Source organism: Orcinus orca, chromosome 13, assembly GCF_937001465.1.
Source record: "Orcinus orca chromosome 13, mOrcOrc1.1, whole genome shotgun sequence".
In the NCBI taxonomy this organism is placed as follows: domain Eukaryota; kingdom Metazoa; phylum Chordata; class Mammalia; order Artiodactyla; family Delphinidae; genus Orcinus; species Orcinus orca.
In genome coordinates this window covers 31778357-31804102 of record NC_064571.1, presented here as the reverse complement: position 1 = coordinate 31804102, position 25746 = coordinate 31778357, and the positions used below count along the sequence as shown (strand labels likewise).

General features: G+C 47.3%; 1 protein-coding gene across 2 annotated transcripts; it reads right to left on the bottom strand.

Moving 5' to 3' along the window:
- Positions 1-1986: 1986 nt before the first annotated feature.
- FIGLA (folliculogenesis specific bHLH transcription factor) lies at positions 1987-19844 on the bottom strand. Of its 2 annotated transcripts, none has more exons than XM_012535653.2 (4): positions 19468-19844; positions 16671-16823; positions 14948-15098; positions 1987-2278 (listed from the first exon to the last, which is right to left on the bottom strand). In XM_012535653.2, the coding sequence occupies exons 1-4, from the start codon at positions 19666-19668 to the stop codon at positions 2220-2222; spliced, it is 564 nt and encodes a 187-aa protein (XP_012391107.2). In that variant the 5' UTR covers positions 19669-19844; the 3' UTR covers positions 1987-2219. The 2 variants fall into 2 exon arrangements, with proteins under 2 accessions (XP_012391107.2, XP_012391110.1); XM_012535656.2 differs by lacking the exon at positions 1987-2278 and adding an exon at positions 4383-4459.
- Between the last annotated feature and the right edge of the window lie 5902 nt (positions 19845-25746).

Sequence of the window (25746 nt, the reverse complement as noted above, 5' to 3'; positions counted from 1 at the left end):
GCTCTTCTAGCCATCACAGAGTCTTAAAAAAAAAAAAAATCCCTCCAGCTTCTCCCAGATGCCATCTGAATGTGACGAGTGCTGGGAAGAGTTGTGCCATTCTATGGCTTTAGGAATTATTCAGATGTCAGATGGGAAACAAGACTTCATTGTATTAATTTCTATATTAATAGCCTATATGGAATTTTAGTTGAAGTTCCAGAAGTTCTCACTCAATTCCAAATTCCCTTTGAAATCCAACAGAAGGAACTAGAACTAGCTGGTTCCATCAAACATCATCAGAATTCAAAGTCTCACTTGCAGAAAGCTCGAGTTGCCTGGCCCTTGACAAGGGACAGAAGAGCATAGGAGACTCCATGTCAGACCCAGAAAATCACATTTGGCTAGCCTCCAATAGCCAGATAAAATTAGACTTTCTGTTAGGCAGTAAAATTATTTCTAATCTCCAAGCCTCTTGACAAAAATGTTTCTAGTCGGCAATAACTTGTAAGGAGAGACACCTGCAGTGTCTAACACCTGCAGTGTCTAACAGATCTATGTGGCAAGGAACTGAGGGTGATATCTGGCCAAAAACCAGCTAGAAACTGAGGCCATCAGTTCAGAAGTCCTAGAGGAAATGAATTCTGCAGACAACCACATAAGCTTGGAAGCAGATCCTTCCCCAGCCAAGCCTTCAGCTGAGACCCCAGCCTAGACTGACACCTTGATTTCTGCCTTGAGAGAGACCTTGAAGCAGAGGACCCAGCTAAGCCATGCCCAAGCATGACTTCTGACCCACAGAAACTGTAATATAATAAATGTGTTGTTTTAAGTTGCAAAGTTTGGGGTCATTTGTTGCTCAGCAATAGATAACTAACACAGGGCCTTAGCACTCTCCAGGGTCAGACATTCTTATCAACAGCCTTCCCCAGGGCATGCTGGAGGTGCTGGAGGAATTGACACCCCAGGGAATCGGCTCTCAACCTATGACCATCAGGAGTTAGTGGATAAAGAGCCCGGCTCCCTCCTCTGTAAGTGTGGGGAGGACCCCCTGAGGTGTGTTGTGCATATTTTCCCAGGGGGCCCCAGCAGGACTGAGCCCCAGCTGCCCACAGCATCACCTGCTCAGCATGCATCTTTCATTGTCTGGCTCTTCCTACCTATATCATTTTCCCACTCCCCTATTGGTATTTCCTGGAATTGCCTCCCAGATAAACTATAAATTATGGCCTCATTTACGGAAATCAAATTTAAGACAGGAGAGAGCAGGGAAGACAGGGCTTTCAAAGCAAGACCAAGGGTAAATTCTAAGTCTAGATCTCCTGAAGACACCACTCTCCCAACAAGTAAAAGGTCAGCCAACCCCATGGCTGAGGCCTGCCATGGAAAGAGAATGAAACTTGGGTCCAGGGCCTGGGACTCCAGTCTTGGTCCCATGGACTGTGCGGCCTCAGTAAAGACTCTGACCCCCGGGTCCAGCTGTAAAGTGAGGGTAACAGCGCTTGCTCTCTGTTATGGGCTGACTTGAGCCCCCAACCCAAATTCCTATGTTGAAATCCTAACCCCTAGTACCTCAGAATATGACTGACTGTATTTGGAGTTAGGGTCTTCAGAGAAACAATGAGGTAACTAAGACAATTAAGAGCTTAAAAAACTAGGTCATGTGAGTAAGTCCTAATCCAATAGGATGCTGCCTTTTTAAGAAGAGGAAATGTGGATACAGACTGACACAGGGAGAAGACAGCCATCTACAGCCAAGGAGAGAGGCATCAAGAAAGCAATCCTGCTGACCTCCATCTCTTGATCTCAGATACATTTCTGTGCTTCAAGCCCCCCAGTCTGTGGTATTTTGTTATGGCAGCCCTAGAAAATGAATAGTCTCCTACCACCCAGGGTTGTCATGGAGACCGAATGGGACAAGTGAAAGTACTTACAGTCTTATTATTGATGCCAAAAGCTCAGCCTCTGTGCACTGGTGCTGAGTCAAATCTCAGTGGCAGAGTTTTGCATGAAGTAGAAAATAATAGCTTTATTGCTTTGCCAGGCAAAGGGGGACACAGTGGACTCGTGCCCCTCCAAAACTATGTGTCCCAACCCAGGAGGATTTAGTGAGGAGTTTTATAGCAATAGTTCAAGGGTGGGGTTGCTGACAAGATTAGGGTATGTGCAGGGCCTGCACTCCTCTAATCTGGTTTTAGGTAATCTTCTTGATGAGCTTCTCTGGTTCCTTTGATCTGGCCTCAGGTGGTCTTCTCTGGTATGAAGAATGCTGACATCTTCCATTTGTTGGGTTTTAATTCTATAAAGAGTTTAAAGATATTGTTATGTGTATCACTTGAGGGGGAACCAGGACCCTGCCCCAAGGCTGCACTATTGTTTCTTAGCTGCTCCTTCCCTGTCTCTGCATCCCCTCCCTTCCTGGATGACCAACTGTTCGAGTCTGCCCTTTGGAACTCAGGGAAGGTCCTGGAGGCTGGAGTCTGTTCCCTACAAGAAACGGGGAACACGGAAAGGCTTCCGTGCCCAGGAGCCCCACAGGGTCCTGCTCAGTTTCATTATCGCTGATTAAAATGAGGCCACCAGCAACGGTAACCCCACCCACATGAGGGAAGAACCACACAGGGCAGGGAGGCAATACACACGATTGGTGTGGAGAGGCCCCAGACTCCAGAGGCAAGGCAATCCTTGTTATAAAGTGGCAAAGAACTTGGCTAAATTGTGTATTAGTGTTTTGTCAAAGGTAGAACTTGAAAGGAATGACCTTGGATATTTAGCAGAGGAGACTTTTAGGCAAAATATTGAAGGTGCACCCTGGGTCCTCCTTACTGCTGACAGCAAAATGCAAGAGGTGAGAGATAAATTAAAGGAAGAACTGTTAAACAAAAAGGAACCAGAGCTTAGACATTTAGAAAATTCTCAGCCTATCTATATGCAAAAGGTGAGAAAGCTTGCTCTGAAGAGAGCACTAAGGGTGTGGCTGAACAACTGTTTGATAAAGAGATCACGGGTGCAACTCATAGACTTAATCAGCTATCTCAACAGAGGCCGGGAAGAGAGATGGGATTAAGAGCAGCAAAGACACTGCCAATATGAACTAAAGGGGAAAGATAAAGCAGGACAGAATGAAGGAAGGTTGTCAGGACAAGACCACAGAGCTATTCAGTGGCAAACATGCACTGTTCTTCAAGGAAAGGGAAGAATGAGCCGCAGGCGATTCAGAGAGCATCTGGGCTGCCACTCTGACCGCAGGCCCAGGGGTCAAGTCTGTTTCCTGTTAGTTTCAGAGGGCAGGGCCACTGCAGAGAGCTGTGTGGGGTTATGCTGCCATCCCAGTGGACCTGGAAGGTGGGACGCGGAGCCAAATAGGATTATTCTGAAACCTTAAAATATAATGGAATTTGCCTTGCTAAATTCAGGGCTTGCTTGGGACCCATCACCACTTTCTTCCAATTTCTCCCTTTTGGAATGGGAATGTCTATCCTGTGCCTGTTCACCACTATAGTTTGGAAGCACATAACTTGTCTGGTTTCACAGGTTCAGAGCTGGAGAGGAATCTTGCCTCAGGATGAATCATACCTCGAGTATTACCCAAAAGTGCTTTAGATGATATTTAGATGAGCCTTCGGACTTTAGAGTTGATGCTGGAATGAGGTAAGACTTTTGGGGCTGTTTGAATGGAATGAATGTATTTTGCATGTGATAAGGGCATGAATTTGGGGAGTAAGGGGTGGAATGCTATGGACTGAACTGTGTTCCCCCAAAATTCATGCACTGAAGCCCTCACTGTGACTGTATTCAACGATAGGGCTTTTAGGAGGCCATTAAGGTTAAATGAAGTCATAAGGGTGGGGCCTTAATCCAATAGGATTGGTGTTCTTATAAGAAGAGGAAGAGAGGCCAGAGTTTGCTCCCTCTCTCCACCATGTGAGGACACAGAGAGAAGGCAGCTGTCCGCAAGCCAGGAAAAGCAAACCAAACCCTTCAGGCCTTGATCTTGGACTTCCCAGCTTCCAGAACTGTGAGAAGTTTCTGTTAAGCCACCAAGTCTGTGGTCTAGGTTATGGCAGCCTAAGTGGACTCCACACTCTCTATGCCTCAGTTTCTCCATCTGTAAAGCAAGGATCGTTGTGCCTATCTTGCAGGACTGTTATGAGAGCAAATTAACCTATGTAAAGTATGGAGAAGAGGCCCATTTATTAAGCGCTAGGTCTTGGTGAGCAGTCGTTATGACGACGGCTGTCTGTGCTCAAGCTGCTTGAGCTTGCCCGAAGGCGCCATATGGCCCTAGCTGGGTGCGTGAAATTGAGAAAGTGGAGTCAAGTAAATTTGTGACAGGCAAGGCCATTTAAAGGGTAATTGTTAAACTCTGAATTATGACAATTTTTTTTTTAAAGAGACTCTAAAACTTTCAAGACTGCATTTATTTGTCTGTAGAAGATAGCCCTGGGCCAGCCTTCTCACTTTGCATACTTGAGGGAACCTGAAACAGAAGAGAGCCCATCGTAAATGGCTAACAGACAGTTTAAAAACAAACAAAAAATTAGTTAGTAATCAAAGATGTTTACATTTAAAGATACCATTTTTTGTCCATTACAATTCTATCATTTTAATAGATCTCATCGTTGGCAAGGATATGAAGGGCTTGGCACTCTTACATAGCTGGTAGTATTATAAACTGGAACCAAGTGGGACTTCCCTGGTGGCGCAGTGATTAAGAATCCGCCTGCCAATGCAGGGGACAACGGGTTCGAGCCTTGGTCTGGGAAGATCCCACATGCTGTGGAGCAACTAAGCCCGTGCGCCAAAACTACTGATCCTGCGCTCTAGAGCCCGCAAGCCGCAGCTACTGAGCCCGCGTGCCACAACTACTGAGGCTGCGCTCTAGAGCCTGTGAGCCACAATTACTGAAGCCCACACGCCTACAGCCCGTGCTCTGCAACAAGAGAAGCCACCGCAATGAGAATCCTGTGCACCGCAACGAAGAGTAGCCCCTGCTTGCTGCAACTAGAGAAAGCCCGCGCACAGCAACAAAGACCCAGTGCAGCCAAAAATAAATAAATAAGTAAATAAATTTATGTAAAAAAAAAAAATTGGCACCAAGTCACAGATTGTACCTACCTGTGACTCAGTTCTACTTCTGGGAATCTATCCTAAAAACAAAATGAAATACAAAAAAGAGCTAAACACATCAGGTTGAGAACAAAAAACTGAAAACAAATGTCCAACAATTAGAAAACTGTCCCATTTAATGAACCATTAAAACTTGTTATAAAGACTATATAATAACCTCCAAACATGCTAATGATAGAATAAGAAAACAACATACAATGTTATACACCTTATGATAATTTCTTAATTCAGTTGTAGGAAAAAATTTTGCCAGCATAGTAGTAGATTTCTATCTGTGGCTTTTTTAAGATGGTAAGATCACCCTGGGCTTCTCAATTTTCTGAAATCTCAACTTAAATCCATGAGCTAAAAAAATAAAGTCACTCAAATCCTGGTCAGGCACTTCAGAAATGGAAACCTGGATGTATATTAATATGAAATACTGCAAGCAAATGCTTTAATTTAGCTTTAAAAAACATTTATTTACTTCCTAGTCCACTCATTTACATTTCAAGGGTGAGCTCTGTTAGAATGAAAGACCATTAAAAGGTTTAACACTATTTCCCCACATCTCCCAGGCCCAACCCTTTGTCCACGCACTGGATGTTGGGCCAGTTACTTAACTTCATTCCTTAGTTTCCTGACTTGTAAAATGGGCAAAACTGTTTGTACGTCACAGGACAGTTATGAAAATTAAATAGGTTATTACGTATAAACTGCCAGGAATAGTGCCTGGCACAAAGTAAGTATCAATATCTATTGTTTCTGATCTTGAACAAGTCTTTTCACAATACATGTCATCAAGCTTTCTTTTTTTTGAGTTCAAATTTAGCTTTAGAAGTTTTATTTAAAAATTTTAAAACTTTTTACACAACCAGAATGTTCTAAACCTAGAAGACAATTCATGTATTGCTGTGTTTACCTAGAAGGTTAAAGGATAATTTCATCTTATCAGCCTACAGTCCAGTGTATTACAGATTGTTGTCTTAGTTTCTTTTCTTTTTTTAAGTTAGCTGGGAAATTCCAGGATTGTAATATTTAAGTATCGGAATACAAAAACTTGAAGTTTATTGATGTTGTCTTATTCTCACAGTTCACTTAAAAATGTTGGCCTCATCTAAGTCAAGGAGTTGAAGGTCCAAGAAGAAGGGCGTCTGAGGAATAGACACCCAGCCTGCAGTTCAGCAACTTTACTAAGGTGGGTGTAACTCCTGCTGTTGGTTGTGTAGCTGGATAGTCTGACATACTATCCAGTGTACCCTTCCCTCTACCCACTGAGTCAGGCTGGGGGGTGGAGTGACAGGGCAGGAAGGGATGGATAGATACCGACCAGAAGTCCTCAGAGTTCATTTCCAAGCTTAACAACAGTCTGAAAAGCAAGACTCTCATTTGAAAGAGGCCAACTTTGTTGAAAGGGAGAGCTCTGGTGGGCAGAGTTCAGATGGCTGCTCATGGGGTGTCACAGTGCAGGGAGGAGGCAAGATATGCCAGCGGAAAGCCTACCACAACCGAGACGGAGATGAGATTGAAACAGCGGGAGGTGGTTCCTCAGGGAGGACGGACCAGTGTGTAGAAGCTGCCTGACCCCTGGGAAGGGTCCTGTACTGTGCCATCCCGGCCTTGACCAGGGGACGGGGGAGAGTTCCAAAGGTAACAGAACCCAGGAAAGGCGAAGTAGAGTCTGAGGAAAGCAAGGATCAGTACCCACTTCTCAGGATACAGTCTCTCAGAGGAGCTGGTGAGCACTGGCTGAGGGACATCTTTAGGAACGTGGGCCTGAGGGCAGCCATACATCCCATCTGGGGCGGGAAGGCTGGGGATACGAGAAGAGGCCTGGGTTCTGAATGGCGTGGCTTAGACAAGAGAAGCCACAGGGGGGCCACGGACAACCACAGCGGATGTCAGCTCAACCACACCCAAGATCAGGGGCCAGAGAACTAGCTGGGCCACAGGTGGGACAACACACGAGGCTCCCACCACAGCCTCTGGAGTGTACACACTCCTCACCGTACCAGAGGAGGGGCAGAGGGAGGAGGGAGATCACTTAGGAGGCAAAGGAGCCCCCACACGGAATATTCTGAACGCTGAACTGACTCTGCTTTACTCAAAGAAGACAGGCCTTAACGGGGCAAGATAAAGAGTTCTCCCACCATCTGCGTCATAAGGGGTTCTCAAGAACAAGTGGAGAACAGTGTAGAAAGTAAAGTGGCATTTCTTCCCATCTAGACTGTGCTCTCATTGTTAATACCGCTTCAGTGTGTGAAAGTCCAGCCAGGACCCAGAGATCAGAATCCAGCCTTGTGGCCACAGCCTCGCTGCCTCCTGTCTGGAGGGAAAGCCATACAGATGATCTTACAGCAAATGGAGCTCATTCTGAGCAGGGCTTTGGCCACAAAGCCCCATGTGGTCTGTCTCCTCTCCTGGGGACCTGGCCCAAGTAGCATGATGCAGGGGGACTCTGCCCCTCGGTGCCTCTCACCTCAGAGCAACCCCAGTGAGGCAGGTGCCCCAGGCCTGTCTTCTACACCAGAGGCACTGGAAGGACGACTCCTGGAGGGAAAAACCTTCCAAAAAGGAAGAGAGCGATCCAAAGAGGACCGGAAGAGTTCTGAACAATAATTGAGTTGTATTTCTAATCCCCTTACTCTCCCACTAAAAGATCTACCTTTAATACTGTGTCTTTGGCGTACATTTTATCCCTGATCTGCTCTGGATAGCCCCGGAATTAGAACAGGGGAGAAGGTGGCAGGTGGGAGGATACACTGACCTCCCTCAGGGGCGGGTTTATGTGGTCCGAGCATTTGGTGGTTTTCCGCTGACCCAAAGGAGCTGTCTGTCTCCAGGGAGGTCCCACAGCACATCAGAGAAGTCCTGCCTCTAAGGACCCTCTCAGAGAAGGGTCTTTGAGAGATCCTTCCATCCAATTCTCGCCATTCTCTTCCTTGTTCATGTGGGACCAATGAGGTGGATCTTTCATAAAACTCATATAAATAATCCCTCCAAAAGTCCACAAGAATAGATGAGCACTAACTTCAATGTATTTAATCACCAGACCCATTATGTGTCAGACAAATGGAAATTGCTGGCTTTCTCAAATGATTCTCAGCTCACTGACAGACCCAGGAGCACATACCACATAGAGATCTCCTCAAACACACCAAGCGTCACGTCACACACACTCACATGCATACACACAGGCAAAACCCACTTCCATGATTGATTCAATCTTTTGTCCCCATAGAAAAATCTGAGTTACGACAAAAGAAATCTCCCTCTCTTATTTTCACAAAGAAATAAGGATTTGTCTTCCCTGTAACATTTTCTTCTTACTTGATCAGATTGGGCCTTAAGGGTCTTCCTTGGGTGCTTGGATCTCTTCCTAAGGAGCTGTAGCCTGGGGAACACTCCACCAGAGGTGGCATTACTCCAAAGTTAGATGGATCCTGTCCTGCGTGCACCACATCTCACCTTCCCAAAGTTCCAGACAGAATGACCAGCATTCATATCATCAGAGCACCAACCCCTAAACCCCCGAAGTTTAGAAAACGATAACGTCCCAGAGCCAAATGCAACCACTCGTGCAGCCTTTCCTCTGTGCCCAATGCCCTTGGTCCAGTACGGCAAAATTAAATGCCTACACTGGAGATGCAGCAAGAGGGGGTGGGGACTGACAAACCAAAGAGCACCTACCCCATCAAAAGAAAGTTCAATTTTTTAAAACTCATCAGAATATGCCCACTAGGCCACAGGTAAATACTGGGGCAGATAAAAGTGATTCCCAAGGATAAGCCTAGACCTACCCCCTGTCCTGCCACACACACACACACACACACACACACACACACACACACACGCACGCTCTACTATGGTGGAATTTTTGCTATCACACATAACCACTACCTGGAGGAAACGTGAGATGGAAGACAGAACATAGTGCTTCAGGGCTTTCTCAGGAAGCTAATAAATTCATCCCAACTAGCCAGACCATCTCATTTCAGAGCTTAAATTGCTATTAGAAGAAATGTCCCCAGTGGTTAATTTCACACACAGATGACCACAGCCTGAAGAGGAGGGGTCGAGGAAATCTACCACCCACCAGGCTTCCTTCTCTCAGAAACTCTTTCCAAGGAACGCTCCCATGACAGGCCAAAATTCAGAAGTGTATAATGGCGGCACACCCAGGTCCCGTAATAGGCACCTACGTTCATGCATATAACGCTTTCCAGAGCTCCTCTGGCCCCAGCACAACTGGCATCTCGCTTCAACACTGAGGGTGGTCTGTGTCCAGGGACACAGTCTCTACAGGATGACAGGCAACTCTGAGCAAAATTCAGAGCCTTGCATGATGTGAAATGCCAAGCCATAGCCACGGTGACAAATAGAAGGAATAAACAATGGTGGGTTAGTGAACATCTTGCCACCCAGTAATGTCTAATCCCAAAAGAACAAAATCCTACACCTTGAAAGTCCAATTTTAAACAAGCCTCCCTGGACCTTGACATTAATCCCTATCCCTACCGAGGCCAGATGCATGGCTGGCCCACAGCCTCTCCATCCACGCACACACTTATTTGCTGATTCGGTCCCCAAGTGAACCCACTCTGGCCCGAGCAGTTCATCTCCCGTCCTGCCATCAGCAGATTCTTATGTGCTTCACTGGGGATTTTGCCTCTCAGGAATGTTGTTGATATTACACAGCCTTTTCTGACCACACCCCCAAGTCCCTCCAAATGCCCATCTCTACCAGCACCAGATTCCACTCCTCAGAGATCCTCTCCAAGAGCAGGAAGAAGGGTGCCATTCCTACAAACTGAAGCTGGAGGGGACCTGCCTCCCAAATCCTGAGCCCCTCTGTATATGAGCATTTCAGTCCAATGAGCCACATCGGTGTCCCCAGGTCTCCAGTTAGGGTATCTGGGCAGATCCTGAAACCCTATGTAGTTGCCCTTCAAATAAATGGGAATGACCCCTTATGACGATTGTTTGGCAAATAGAGACCAGTCTGAGCTTTGTTTCCTTGGCCCCTTTATCTTGATCCATCCTAGAGAGGGTTATCATGGAGGGGCAGCCTGTCATGGGTGTTGTTATGGGCTGAACTGTGGTCCCCAAAATACAATGGAAGTCCTAACCCCCAGTACCTGTGACTGTTTTTGGAGTTAGGACCCTTAAAGAGGTGATTAAGTTAAAATGAGGCCATTAGGGTGGGCCCTAATCCAATCTGACTGGTGTCCTTATAAGAGGAGGAAATTTGGACACGTAGAGGAGAGACACCAGGGCAAGCACACAGCCAGGAAAGGCCATCTGCAAGCCAAGGAGAGAGGCCTCAGAAGAAACCAAACTTGCCAACACCTTGATGTTAGACTTCCAGCCTCCAGAACTGTGAGAAATAAATTTCTGCTGTTTAAGCCACTCAGTCTGTGTACTTTGTTACAGCAGTTCTAACAAACCAACTACAGGTACTAAAGCCCAAGAGGGGTAAGGAGAACAGCCATGCAGGGAGGAGATGGTATGGAGATGGGAGGTGATTACCCACTGGATGTCCTTGAGGAAAGTGATTCCAAGGCTGGAAAAGTACAAGATGCTCGAGCTTGGACCATCTTCTGCCAGAAAGGAAGTGATCAAAGAATGATGGTGACATTCAAGTGGAAAGGCAGCCCACTTACAAGGGCTGTCACTGGCCACAATGAGGACGGTTTGAGTAACAAAATAAGTCATGATATTATATGATGATGTAATAATCCACTGAATGGAAAACCACATGTCTATAGTATTAAAAAGTTAATATAGAAACAACCAAAATGTTCTACAATAATCATTAAACTGTGGCACATCCATCCCATGAACTAATACTCACCAATAAAAAGGCAGAACAGACTACTGATACAAAAACTTGGATGACTTAAAGCACATTGTAAAAAATAAATAAAGCACATTGTGCTGAGTTTTAAAAGGCCAGTCTCTAAAGGTTTTGCACTGTATGTTTCCACTTATACAAAATTCTCAAAATGATAAATTAGAGAGATGGAGACCAGATTAGTGGTTGCAGGGGTTAGGGAGAGTGGAGGAGTAGGGGCAGTGGGTGGGTGTGACTATAAAGGGTAGCATGTGCGACAGCTTTATGGTGATGGTTCCACAAAACTACATATGCGATAAAATGACATGGAGGGCTTCCCTCGTGGCGCAGTGGTTGAGAGTCCGCCTGCCGAAGCAGGGGACGTGGGTTCGTGCCCCGGTCCGGGACGATCCCACATGCCACGAAGCGGCTGGGGCCGTGAGTCATGGCCACTGAGCCTGCGCGTCCGGAGCCTGTGCCCCGCAACGGGAGAGGCCACAACAGTGAGAGGCCCGCGTACCGCAAAAAAATAAAATAAAATAAAAATGACATGGAACTATACACACATAATACCAATATCGACTTTCTGGTTTTGATATTGTACTATAGTTACATAAGACGCAGCCATGGGGGGAAACTGAGTTAAAGGCAATATGGGACTTCTCTGTCGCAAAATAAAAAGTTTAATAGAATGTTTGATGGGGCTTCCCTGGTGGTCCAGTGGCTAAGACTCGGCACTCCCAATGCAGGGGACCTGGGTTCAATCCCTGTTCAGGGAACTAGATCCCACATGGCGCAACTAAAAGATCCCCCATGCCGCAACTAAGACCAGGCCCAGCCAAATAAATAAATATTTGAAAAATAAAACGATATCACTTTAAGAAAAAAAATAGAATGTTTGATGAATAATGAGATATCTAGATAATTTCAAAGCACCTTCGCACAAAATACAGATTAATTACAAAAGAAAAGGGCTAACTTTAAAGTGGAAAGGCCTGGAAGTCACTACGTTAAGCACATGATCAAAGTGAATATCCTTACTAATGGGACAAATCAAAATCTGCCCCCCTTTGATAGGGTGCAATGAGTAGAAAACCACAGCACTTCCATATTGCTGCCAAAGATGCATATCTGAATCTAATCAGGAGGAAATAGACAAGCCTGAATCATGAAACATTCTACAAAACAACTGGCCTGTAATCTTCAGATGTGTCCAGGTCATAAAAATTACCTAAAGACCAAGGTATTTTTCCAGGTAAAAGGAGGCAAAAGGCAAGGGACAACTAAACACAATGCATGATTCTTAACTGGGTCCTTTTGCTAGAAAGGACATTTCAAGACTGTTGGCGCTACTTGAATGGGGCCTGAGGATTACATGACTGTAATGCCACATAATCTCCTGATTTAATGGCTGCACTGTGGTCATACAGGTGAACGTCCCCATTTCCCATTTGAAGGAAATGCATGCTGACGTCCTTAGGGGCGATGGCCATCAGGTTGGCAAATTACTCTCAAATGGATCAGGGAAAAAGTTCTTTGTACTATACTTGCAACTTTTCTTAAGTTGATTTTTTTCAGAATAAATGTTTTTAATTTTTTAAATGAATGATCTGAATGTCAAAGAATGAGAAACCCCTGACAAAACTGATGAAATCCTAAAATCCTTCTGCAAAAACTGGCACTCTTTACCTTCAGGCCTTGGAAGTCACACTTGACAGAAGTTATACACATACGTAAAAAATCTCAAATACGTGATTCTCTGTTCATTCTAAGAATTAGCACACTCTTCCAATTAACACCTTAGACGTGGTTAGCTAAAAGACTAAAACTTGAGTGTTGTGTTCCCTTTTTAAAACATTTCCAGCCAGAACTTTCCTGTTTCCTACTAGAAAATGATGGTCCCCACTTTAAATCAAGTTACCATAAGTTGGCAAATTCAATGATCAATTATCCTTGGAAAAGCAGGACTTCCGTTGTACATCCTTGGCGCTGGCACAGGCCTGCTCTGTACCAGGCCCAAGGGGACTGGCTGGAAGGACTAGCCAGGCACCTCACTGTGAGAATGACATGGTGATGCCTACCTAATAGGGACCAGTGAGGATTAAGTGCAAGCAAGATTCTTGCCTTAATATCTAACACACTAAAACCACATTTGGGGAAGCATTACCATTACTAACTTAGACAGCCAGGTTCAAGGTTCAGTTCACTCTTCTCCTTTTCAGTTCCACTCTTTGTTCTCAGTCACTCCCTGTCAGCTCATGTAATAGAATAGGAATTCTGTATCCTAAGAGTTGACTGGAGAGGGAAGTTTTAAATCTCAAGTGGCCAGAACTGGAAAATCTAGACTGAGCATGTGCACAAGTGGGATCCTTAGAAAACAGTAATCAACTCGGAAACGAGGCCAGCCAGTCAGCAGAGAGCCTGTAAGACCTCAAACCACAGCGGAGCATTGGTAAGAGCCAAGTGAGAAAACCCAGACCACTTGTTGCAAACAGAATGACAATGCCTGGGGCCCATTGTTGACTGCTCACCAATCAATACTGACTGCTTCAGAAAGAGAAAAGCAAGTACCGTATGCTAACACATATATATGGGATCTAAAAAAAAAAAAAAAAGGTCATAAAGAACCTAGGGGCAGGACGGGAATAAAGACGCAGACCTACTAGAGAATGGACTTGAGGGTATGGGGAGGGGGGAGGGTAAACTGTGACAAAGTGAGAGAGTGGCATGGACATATATACACTACCAAATGTAAAACCGATAGCTAGTGGGAAGCAGCCGCATAGCACAGGGAGATCAGCTCGGTGCTTTGTGACCACCTAGAGGAGTGGGGTAAGGAGGGTGGGAGGGAGGGAGACACAAGAGGGAAGAGATATGGGGATATATGTAGAGCTGGTTCACTTTGCTATAAAGCAGAAACTAACACACAATTGTAAAGCAATTATACTCCAATAAAGATGTTAAAAAATAAACACTGATTGCTCATGGCGTGGCAAGCAGACTTAATAAAGTCCAAGTGAAAACTGACATGCCAGGTACTATGCTAGACACTCTGCTGACACGATGTCATTTGAACCCCACAGTTACCTTATGTAGGTACAATTATCATTCCCATTCTACAGATGGGGAAACTGATGGTTGGAAAATTTTAGCAGCTCACTCAAGGTCACACCGCAAACAAGTGGTAAAACCAGGGTTTGAACGTCAGCATTCTGTCTCCAGAGCCTGCACTCAACTGATCTTCTAAACCACCTCCCACCACCACCCATCATTTGTTACTCCACGGCCCCCACTGTTCCTTATACCACGCTGAGCAACTTGCTTAGTTCCAGACTCCTGCAAGCCTTTCTTGTTTCAGCAGCAATCGTGTTGGAGGACGGAACAAGGGGTCTTGCTTGTGTAACACTGAGACACAGCCAGAGCAAAACGTCCACTCTCTAGACTTGGAGAAGCAGACTGCTCCATGCAATGGCTTCCTTAGTTTGGCAAGGTAATAAGTGATAATGTTACAATAAACCCCTTTGTTATTACTTAGAAAACTCTGTCTTCCAACAAGGCCAACTTAAAAACAAATGCACGTGTGTGAGTGCGCATGTGTGTGAGTGAGCGTGTGTGTACATGGGATCACCATTCAGCTTTATGGAGGGCAAGCTACTTCTTTTTCTGGAGACCTCAGAATCCGGAAAACCTTTTGATGTATTAATTAGGGTCGTAAAAAATTAAGCTTAGGTCCCTGTTGGGTGATTTTGGAAGAGTTTCCTTCCCCTCGAGCAGCTTTCCAATTAACTTGGGAACATAATAACAGACCTTTCAAACTAGCAAACTCACCTCCCCACCTAGGTGCTTTCACACAATGATCTTGTTTCAATCATGTTTTAACATGGAAAATATCTCATGCCCAAGGGATGCATTATGAGTTTTTGGACATCAACATGACTAAGAAGAAACACTTCACCAGACTCCTGGCTGGAGAGATAACTCCCATTGTAGACATCGCCCCCTGGCGACAAGTGTGTGCCAACTCACCATTGCCGCCATCTGCCCAGGACCCTTCCTCCTCATTCTTCAAGCCCACAGCACAACCGGCGTGTGGTATATTTCTCGATAGCTCTCTAGCCAAGGACATATGTGGTTCAGAAGTATTGTTGCTACAGTTCTGATGATCTGGGTCTTGTTTCTAGAAACCATATTTAGTTGTCAAACAGTATGACAGATTTTAAAGATTTAAATCAATATATTTCAAAGTTCTAATGTACGAAATTGTATTTAAGTAATGAGGGCAATGCTTAAGTTATTATGGAAAGAAAATCATTGCTCAACAGACTGTATTTTGTTCTACTATAACCTTAAAATGTTGTGTGATTGGCAACTGCATTAAAAAGACTATAGCATGGGACAGATTCTATGTTTTATAATGAATGCAGCACAAAACAAAGCACTTCTGTTAGACAATTCACATGCAAGAAAAAACTAAGGCAGCCACCTGCACCTGTCCAGGTATTACGACCGTGCCACAACCCAGCCATCCAGTTTGGCCAGTAGGACAATCCATTCCCACCACTGCAAAATGTATCCTCCCAGTAGTCACGTAATTAGGACTAGCAGACAAGAGGAAGAAACTAAGAAGTACCATTATACACGTGGCTATTTCTGCCCTAAGTTCCTAGAACGAATACGTTTCTCTTCTCTCTACTATCTGTCCTCTTTTGTCCCTAAACAGGATCACCTAGCTAATTAGAAAAGGCCTTCATGGATCTAACAACTGTTGTTCTTCCATCCTTTTGATTCTTCTCTCCAGGCTCAGACTTCCAAGTTGAATAGACTTGAAGTCTGCCACTTCCCTCTGCCTGGATTTCAGATATTTACCAACCACATACCCTCAACGCACAGCAAGGTGACTTCCAGCCACCCCTGGCCCCCCTGCAGCTTCTCAAATGACTTTCCATGCTCAGATTCCCAAGATGCCCCCTCCCTGATTGTAGGACCCCATCTTGCTTCTCCACCTGCCCCTCTCTGATGGCTCCTCCTTTAGTGCTCATTTCTAAGGCCTCTTCTCTCTTCATAGTTTACCTCCTCTGACGACTAACCCATTTTCAAGCCTTCTGCATTTGCCTCTCCATAGAATGAGCCCATGAAACCAGCCCACACCTTCCGCTGCCTAATGGACACCCCTGAGCTATGTGCCCCAATAATGGTGGTGACATCATGGTGCCTCACAGTTTACAAAGCAGGTTCACTTGTGTCGTCCCACTGGATGGTCACAAAACCCCATGAGATCAGCATCACCAGGAAATCAGTGAGCTCTCCGGCAGGGTTGCCCCTCAGGGAGGGCCTCTCCCAAGGGACATCCCTCTTCCTTTCTGTGTCCTGCCTGAGGTGCGTCCTGCTGAAGGAAAGCGCTGCCGTAGAGAGGGTTTAAGGAAACTCCTCTCATGCCCCTGCTGTCAAAGTCCCAGTAAAGGCTAAGCAGTTCGGAGCTAGATGCCCTGGACAGCAACAGGAGGTAGGGATACAGATGGCCAGGAACTTGGCTCCAAAGCTTGCACAGACCTAGATTCAGACTCCAGTTCTGACATTTCTTAGCTGTGTGGACTTTACCTGTATTTTGGCAACTTCTTCAGTAAAACCAGGATCATAAATAGGTCAAAGGACTGTATAAACTAACTAGAACGGACACATCAATTGTCTGGCACCTAGACAGGGCTCAATAAACGGTGGGTATCGCTGTTCTAACTTCTTAAACCTTTACCTCAGAGTCTTTGGCTCCTTCCAAAACATCACTGAGAACTTGTATGTATTCAGTTGCACCTTTGAGGATATCAACTTTGCTAGGCTTCCTGCTTTGGGGAAGAAATGGCACCAGCGTCTTCAGTTTGGCAAAACCACGGTTGAGATTTTTTATCTGGAAAGCAAAAATGCACAGTGACACACAGGAAGCTAACTTGTAAGGCATCCCCCCAAACCACGGAAGGCGGTTGTGAGGGCTCGTTTCCACAGCTCTCTTGTCTGGGCAGGGAATCTAGGCAGGCACGTGCCGAAGAGCCATCGCTCCACTGGCAGTACACTTCCTGGCAAGGGGAGAGGGAGGGGCGTGAACCTGGCAGCAGGGATGGATGGACTGGGAGGCGTGTCTAGGTCCACACAGACCTCCTTCTCTTCCTCTGAGAGCATCCCCACTGCAAGGTAGAGGCGGGCTGGGTAGTGCTTAAAAGCTCTGAGTCAGTACATCAGGATTTAAAACCCAACTCTAACATTTAGCTTTACAAAACTGTGTAGGATACTTCATATCGCCAAGCCTTAGTCTGTTTACCTGCAAAGTGGAAAATACTCCCCTTGTTGTAGTGTAGCTTTTCTTGTGGTGATTAAGTGACATAATTACACACCAAACACTTCCTCCTGGCACACAGAAAGTCTTCAATAAGTTGTACTAACGATAATGAATAAACTGTACAAACACTCATCTATTCAGGTACTGTGCCAGCAACTCTTCAACCTCTTTCCCAGCGGAGTTGACGACATAGAGTCCAGAGAGTCTGCGCGTTGGCAAGACTTGAAAAGTAGAATGAAGAGCCTTTTTTCCTTCATCTCCAGGGTCTAATTCCTTGGCTCTGAAGGCCTAGAATTCTGATGATCAACCCGTCGCTGGAGGACACAGGGCCTCGAAGAACCAGTTCCCACTACACCATGAAGCCAATATAGTCACTCACTTGTATTGAGAGCTCCCTCCTACCCCACATCAAAGTGGGCAAAGGACATGGTCAGCCCATTCACAGCAGAACACAGTGGATGTATTTCATGTTTACTGGTCATAATGTATTTCATAAGTTTATTGGTCATAAGTTTCAATAAACTTATGAAAATACTAAACTTTAATAATCAAAGAACTACAAATTAAAACAGAAATTAGATACCATTTTTCATGTACCAAGCTGGTAACATTTTTGTTTTGATTATCATACCCAGCATAGGGGATGGAAAAAGGGAACAGTCCTATAGCCTGCAAAAGGGGATAAAAATTAATAAACTTTTCTAGAAAGCAATTGGGCAACCTGTATCAAAAGTCACAAGATCGTTTATATCCCAGTAATTCCACTTCTACTGTTTTGCTCTAAAGCAATTATCAGACATGGGCATAGATCTATGTACCAGTAAAAAGCTGCAAAAAATCATATATGCCCAACACTAGGAGACTGAATAAGTAACAGTCCATTTATATGTTGGACTATGCAATCAAAAGCTGCTCTGCCTAGAATATGAGGAAATGCTTTTGATAACGTTAAGAGAAAAAAATACAAAGACATGTACTAAATCATAGCAACTTTGTAAGATTATGAATACGCACAAATATAAGTAGAAAAAAGACTAGGAGGATATACACAAGAATGATAGTTCATGGTAGTTATATTTGCATTGTGGGTGTTTCCATTCCCTATTTAGTCATTTCTCTGTCTTCCAGGTGTACTAATTTCATCATTATAAAGAAAACTAAGGTCATTGGTTTTAAAATAGTAGGTAACACCAGGACCCATTCTCTGCAGAAAGCAATTCCTTCCTGGTGGGGAAAGCCCAACTTAAAATGCAAAATATCGGATCAGAATCTTGTTTGAGAGCCACATCAACACATCAGATCACAGGGTTATCGTAAAGGGCTCCCAACTTTCCCTTAAGTCTTCTACACCTGCTTGGTCCTTTCTCCTCACGCCCGTACCCAAACAAAGCTCCGAGTTGATTGACTGGGGCTACGTTTCTAAAGGGCTCAGGAGTGTGCAGGAACAGCCCCCAGCAGAACTTCCTCCTCAAGTCCCAGGCCGGAATGTGCGCGCACCGTCTTCCAGCGTTCGCCCTTCCCTCTCTCGGTAGCCTCTGCAGCAGCCCGACCCAAAGACTGCAAAGGGCGGAAAGGAGACGGAATCTCACAAGTTTGGGGCCCGAGTTTAGTTAGTAATACTAAAAGCTACCAGTAGATGGCGCTCCAACTCCGCCCGAGGGACCATCCCCGCGGGTGAACCCGCGTACCCGCCAGAGTGGGAAATATCCACTTTCTGTCCCCCGCCAGGGGGTTGAGTGGGAGTCTGGGTGCACACCCAGGCTTTGTTTAAATTCTTTGTTTAAAGTAAGGAAAAGAGTAACTTCCATTAGGCTCCCTGTGCCTCGCCCTATTTGTGCTTGGAGGCAGAGCGCTGGGAAAAGGGGACCCCAAGCACCCACCCAGCGCAGGAGGTAGTGAGACGTAAGCGCACTGCCGCCTCTGAGGGTTCAAAGCGCCTGCCAGGGGGAGACTTTTCTGAAGTGGTAAGCGGCCCCCTCGGCCTTCCCCAGACCCGCTTCCCGCACCGGTCCAGGTGGGTCGCAGGTGAGGCGCCATCCCGGCGCGGGTGGAGGCGAACACGAGCGGCCCTCGGGAGGTCGAAGTCGCCCCGGGCCCCCGGGCGGGGAGTGGGCGCCCTGGGCCCCCGAACGTGTCCGAAATGGGTGGCGGGTCTGGGGGGAGCCGGGAGGAAGGCGGCCGGGTCTCGGGACAGGGACCTCGCGGGGCCGGCGCTCACCCGCTCGCGCTCCTTGGCGTTGGCCACGCGCCGCCGCTCCAGCACCAACTGCAGGTCCTCCGTGGACGAGTAGCCGCCCGACGGCAGCCGCTTGAGCCGGCAGACGGCGGCCAACTGCGGCAACGGCCCGAACTGCTCCCGCAGCACGTCTTCCAGCACCTCGGCCGGTGGGGCCCTCAGGAGCGCCGGCGCGGCGTCCATGGCGGCGCGCGGGGTCGGGAGGCCGGGTCTTCCCGCGCGGGTACCTGGGCCACGCGGGGTCGGGGGCGGCGGCGGCCCGGCCACCTGCCCCCATTCCCCTGCGCGCCTGCGTACCTGCCCCGCCCGCTCTGGGGAAACCGCTCCGCGACGCTCGGTTCAACAAGCCCCACAGGTGATTTCCGTGAAGCCTGGATTACAGCGCTGCCTCGCAAATCGGCTGCACACTGGAGTCACCTGGGGAGTTTTAAAAAATTCACCTGCTCGGGTACCAGTCCCCCACATTCTGACTCAACCAATCTGAGTTGGGACCTGAGCGTCTGGACATGTGTACACACGTGTAGGCAAATATACATACGAACATATATACGTTTACCAGAAAAAAAATTGATGGATAGGGGCTTCGCTGGTGGCGCAGTGGTTGAGAGTCCGTCTGCCGATGCAGGGGACACGGGTTCGTGCCCCGGTCCGGGAAGATCCCACATGCCACGGAGCAGCTAGGCCCGTGAGCCAAGGCCGCTGAGCCTGCGCGTCCGGAGCCTGTGCTCCGCGATGGGAGAGGCCACAACAGTGAGAGGCCCACGTACCGCAAAAAAAAAAAAAAAAAAAATTGATGGATACACACAAAACGTTTTTCAATTTCATTTTGAAATAAATAAAAGTTGCAAGAGCAGAAACAAAAAGGTCCTATATCCCCTTCACCTAGATTTCCCACTTAACTTTTTTTTTTTTTTTTTTCTTTTTGCGGTACGTGGGCCTCTCACTGTTGTGGCCTCTCCCGCCGTGGAGCACAGGCTCCGGACGCGCAGGCCCAGCGGCCATGGCTCACGGGCCCAGCCGCTCCGCGGCATGTGGGATCCTCCCAAACCGGGGCACGAACCCGCGTCCCCTGCATCGGCAGGCAGACTCCCAACCACTGCGCCACCAGGGAAGCCCCCCACTTAACTTTTTTCATATGTGCTCCACCACTACCTTTCTCTCTATGTGTATTCCCGTTTTCATTTTTCTTTTTCTAAAGCTTTTCCTTAGTCTTGTCCTGTCTTCATGGCTTTGACAGTTTCAGAGAGTAGAAGCCTTTCAGTGTGGAGGATGTCCCTCAACCTGGGTCTGTCCAGTGTTTCCTCATGTCCAGACCCAGGTCCTGCCCTCTTGGAAAGATGCTGAGCTTTTCTCAGTGCCTCACATCAGGAGGCGTGATGTTGACCTGTCCCACCGCTGGCAATGTTAACTTTGATCACCCAGTCAAGGTGGTGTCTGCCAGGTTCCTTCACCATAAATTGACATTTTTTCCCTCTTAATTGATAAATACTTTGTGAGGAGATATCCTTAGCATCCATTACTGACTCCTGCCTGAATTAACCGCCACTCTGATAACAGACAAATGGTCAGCATTCTCTTTGAGGAAGAGCTCTCCCTTCTCCCCAGTAAGTGTTTCATTTTGTGTTATGTCAGCATGAGCTCATGAATTTCTATTTTATTCAATAAGATGTAATTCATTCATATCATTTATTTTAATGCTCATATTGTCCCAGATTTGGCCTGTGGGAGCCCCTTCAAACTGGCTCCTCTGTCCTTTTGACATGACCCCTTCATTGTTTGAGCACTTACTTACTTGTGCCAAAAAGACAACATGTTCCAGGCTCATCCCGAATTCTCCTAGCCCCTGCCCTGAAATGGGTCAATTCTCCTTTTAGTGGAAGATAGGATTTAGAAACCAAGTTTGGATGTTCATTCCTTTGGGGATGTCATTACTTCTAGGCTCTTTTTGCAGACAGGAAATAGATGTATGCATGCACAGAAGCACACGCACACATACAGCTGTATCTATCTCTATATAGATGGACAGATATATTTAAAAAGCATGAGTTCACACTAATACCTCCAGTTCCAATCCAATACCTCAGGTTTCTCTCTAGTTTCCCCCTTTCCCCCTTAATTCCCTTCTTCAACAGTGAGAAACTTCACTCTGGTTACTTATTTGCTCGGTTCCCACATAGAACTAATTTCCTAGCCACATCAGCCACCTCCTCAGCCCCATCTCCATGGCAACTGCCTTCAAGGGCAGGGTGAGGGGAAAAGAAGAGGACACACCAAATGCTTAACCGGGGTTCCCCTGAGCAGTGGGCCTGGGAATGGGGAGCTTTGATCTGTGAATCCCATCTTCTGTGTTGCTTGCATTTTCATAGCATGAAATTACTTTTATAATTTTTAAAATATATTTTTTAAAGAAGGAAAATTATGTGCTCTGAGTTCATTTGGTGCTGTCTGCTGACAGGCAGAGAGAAGGCAGCAAGAGCCAGGTGTGTGGGGATGAAGCTTAAAATGGAGACGGTGGGCTTCCCTGGTGGCGCAGTGGTTGAGAATCCACCTGCCAATGCAGGGGACACAGGTTTGAGCCCTGGTGTGGGAAGATCCCACATGCCACGGAGCAACTAGGCCCGTGAGCCACAACTACTGAGCCTGTGCGTCTGGAGCCTGTGCCCCGCAACAAGAGAGGCCACAACAGTGAAAGGCCCGTGCACCGCGATGAAGAGAGACCCCTGCTTGCCGCAACTAGAGAAAGCCCTCGCACAGAAACGAAGACTCAACACAGCCAAAAATAAATAAATAAATAAATTTATTTATTTTTTTAAAAAATGGAGATGGTTTACCCCTTTACTTAACTTTCCTTGGGCGTCAACAAGAACATCACCGACATTATTTTATTGCCGAAAGCTCGAGTGGGCAAGCTGGTGTGCATCAGGAACCCAGTGTGAGAAACCCAGACTTTATTCTTTCAGACCTGCTCCCCTCCATCAACTCCAACTATCATTTTCTGGCCCCTTGGCTGTTTGATTCCTCAACTGAGCCATCTGTTCTGAGGGAGAGCAATTACATACACCAGTCTGAGCAGAGGGGCCGACACCTTTCCATCACACAATAATGCAATGGCCTGATGAACAAAAAGTTTATTTCTCTCGCCTCTAACAAGTGTGAAACGTGGAGGTCAGTAGTGCATCTCTGCCCCTCATGGTCACTCAGGGATTGAGATTCCTTCCAAATCATTGCTCCTTCATCATCGCCCCTGGGGGTCATTTCCCAAAATGGAGCTGTCCCGTTTGAGGCCTCTGCCGTGGCTGGTGTCCGGCAGGGATCACCTTCACAGCAGCAAAGTCCTCAGGCCACTTGCACCAGTCAAGGTCCAGAAAACTCTTCTAGGGTCAGAAACTCTTCTGGGTATTTCAAGCAGATGCCAAAGGGATTAATTCAGGGGTTTATAAAGGTGCTTACACAATCAGTGGGAGGGCAGGAGAAGCAGGAGGGGCTCTGAGTCCAAGGACACACCTCCAAAGCAGCAGCCAGGCAGCAGGGAGCCCCTGCCCCTGCAGCTGCCACTCAAGCCTCCGAAGCTGGGGGAGGGGCCCGGGAGACTGCTGCAGAGAAACCCCAATTTCCCATGCCCTGGCATGTCCACAGAAAACAGGTGGTAGGACAGGGAGGGGCGCTCTGCCTCACTTCCACGCTGGTAATCTCACACACCTGTTTCTAACTAAATCTTTTTTTTTAATAAATTTATTTATTTATTTATTTATTTTTGGCTGCGCTGGGTCTTCGTTGCTGCGCATGGGCTTTTCGCTGGTTGCAGCGAGCGGGGGCTACTCTTTGTTGTGGTGCACGGGCTTCTCATTGCGGTGGCTTCTCTTGTTGCGGAGCACGGGCTCTAGGCCCGCGGGCTTCAGTAGTTGTGGCGCATGGGCTCAGTATTGTGGCTCGCCGACTCTGGAGCGCAGGCTCAGTAGTTGTGGTGCACGGGCTTAGTTGCTCCGCAGCATGTAGGATCTCCCCGGAGGAGGGCTCAAACCTGTGTCCCCTGCGGGCAGGCAGATGCTTAACCACTGAGCCACCAGGGAAGCCCTAACTAAATCATCTTAACTGGCATCCAGAGCCTTGGGTACAAGGGGTTCTGGGAAATGGAGCTTCGGCCTTCCTGCCTCTGCGATGCAGAAAGGCACCCTGGAGAAGGGAGTGAGGACAGTCTGGTCCACATTATCTTCCACCCCGAGACAGAGAAATTGCCCCAGCACGTTCACCTCATCAGTCTTTGCCTATCCGTTACCCTGGGAACCAGCTGAGAAGAACACCCCCTCCTGCTGATGGAAACACCCATCGTGGGTGCTTGGAAGCCTCTACCACACCAGCCAGATCGTGGCTCAGACACAGTTCCCTTAATCTCCTTAGGTCAGTCAAGACATGAGAGAGCGGTGAAAACCAGCTTTAGTAAGAGAAGGCAAAGAATGACATTTTACAAGGATCAAAAACTCTAAAGGGACATGTTTGCATTGCCCAGAATGCCTATCCAAGTCAATCTGGCAATTTCATATCAGTATTCATTTTCCCATAATGTGTGTTATTATTATTACATATCATTTATTACATACTATATATTATTCTATCTCACCACATTCTTGGGGCTTAGACTTTACTCCGATGTACAAGTGGGAAAGTTAATGCCAGAGAAGTTGAGTACCTAGCCAGGTCATGCTGCTGGTCAGTGGCAGAGCTGAGCCTAGAGCTCGGGCTTGCCGTCTCCGTGGCAGTCCTTTTTCCTCGAGGTCTGAGCGGCCCCCATCCCAAGGGCTCTGGGCCCAGCCCTGTGCCTCCGGTTAGCCTGGTACCCCAGCACCCAGGCCCTGCTCCTGTCCCAAGGTCCTGCTCCCTGTGCCCCACACCTCACCTCCCTTGAGCTCCTCCTCCACCCCCTGGGCATGAGCTGGGGTTAACTTCTTGGCCACATCTTCAGCAGAGGTAACAGTGGGTCAGAAGTGCTTTTCCACCAACAGCGGAGAAGAGGAACAGACCCACAGGCTGTGTCCCCAGGAAGCTGCTTTAAGGTCATTTCCCCACAGGGACCCTCAACTCGTGCCCTTCTCATTTGTGCTGCTGGGCTAAGGCCACAGCCATAGCCTGGAGCTCTGACAAGATGCCAAAGGTGCCTGGCAGCCTCGCAAAGGGGTGGATGGAAGCTTAGGGCCTTTGGGGTCACATGAAAGAGCTGAGACTTAAGCAGGGCCCAGGGGTTCATCGTGGCTCAGAGGGGAAGAGCTTCTGCAGCACAGGGGTTCCTAGGGCTTTTGAGCGAGTCATCCAAACTCTAGGCCTCACCTTGCCATCTATAAAGCAGAGATTATAATAGGAGCTTCCTCAGAGTTGTAGTGAGGAGTCCATCAGGCTATTGGTGTAACAATAACAGCTAAGGCTTATACAGTGGGATCTGGGTGCCATGCACTACTCTAAGCTCAACATATGTGCTAATTTTCTAAATTCACACAACAGCCCCAAGAGTGAGGGATTCTCATTTACTCACAGAAGAAGAAATTGAGACACAAAAGTCAGGTAACTGGCTTTCACAGCTAGAAACTGGCAAAGCTGAGACTGGACCCAGAGAGTCTGGCCACAGAGCCTGGGTCTACAACCACGAACCTCTCTTGCCTTGTGTAACTCCCACCCCATTGGAAGTGATGGTGAGAATAGCAATGATGATTTATGAACCAGATGGAATGTCCAGAAACTCGGCTATTACACAGACAAATCCTAAGTGACCCAGGCAGAGGGATGTTCTGAGCAACAGTGCAGGAACTGCAGTCAGAGCTGGTTGAGGGGCACTGAGGCCCAGGGCTCAGTTCCAGTGACCCTACAGCGAGGATGCCGTGAGAGGCTCAGTGGAGCCACCTTGAAGAGGGCCTAGATTCCTCGTCCTGGGGTCTATACAACTGAGACTGGGAAGTTCTTGTCAGATTGAAGAAGGGTAAGATTGCAACAAAAGCAGGGCTCTGGGAGGTTTGAGAGGAAGTGGGATCCAGACTGCTTTGGGGGAGGGTAAGGGGATCTGAGGGGCACAGCTGTGCTGTGGATACCCTGCTGCGTGGACACTTGTCCTGCAGGAAGAAGCCTTCTTGAGGCCCAGCTGGCAGCCGCTTGTTCTATCCTAAATCACCACCACCACCCCCAAAAAGCAGCCCATAACTCCTCACTCTTCTGTGACTCTGACTGAGGCCTGGAGCCTTCATTGGCAGTGCGGGTCCTTGGGGGTGTTTGGCTTTG

Excerpts from the sequence above, each read along its gene's own strand:
- FIGLA (XM_012535653.2), bottom strand. The coding sequence starts at position 19,668 with ATGGACGCCGCGCCGGCGCTCCTGAGGGCCCCACCGGCCGAGGTGCTG. Across the intron at positions 16,824-19,467 it reads ACGCCAAGGAGCGCGAGCGG|ATAAAAAATCTCAACCGTGG; the intron begins GTGAGCGCCGGC and ends TTTGCTTTCCAG. Across the intron at positions 15,099-16,670 it reads AAGGAGCCAAAGACTCTGAG|AAACAAGACCCAGATCATCA; the intron begins GTAAAGGTTTAA and ends TATGGTTTCTAG.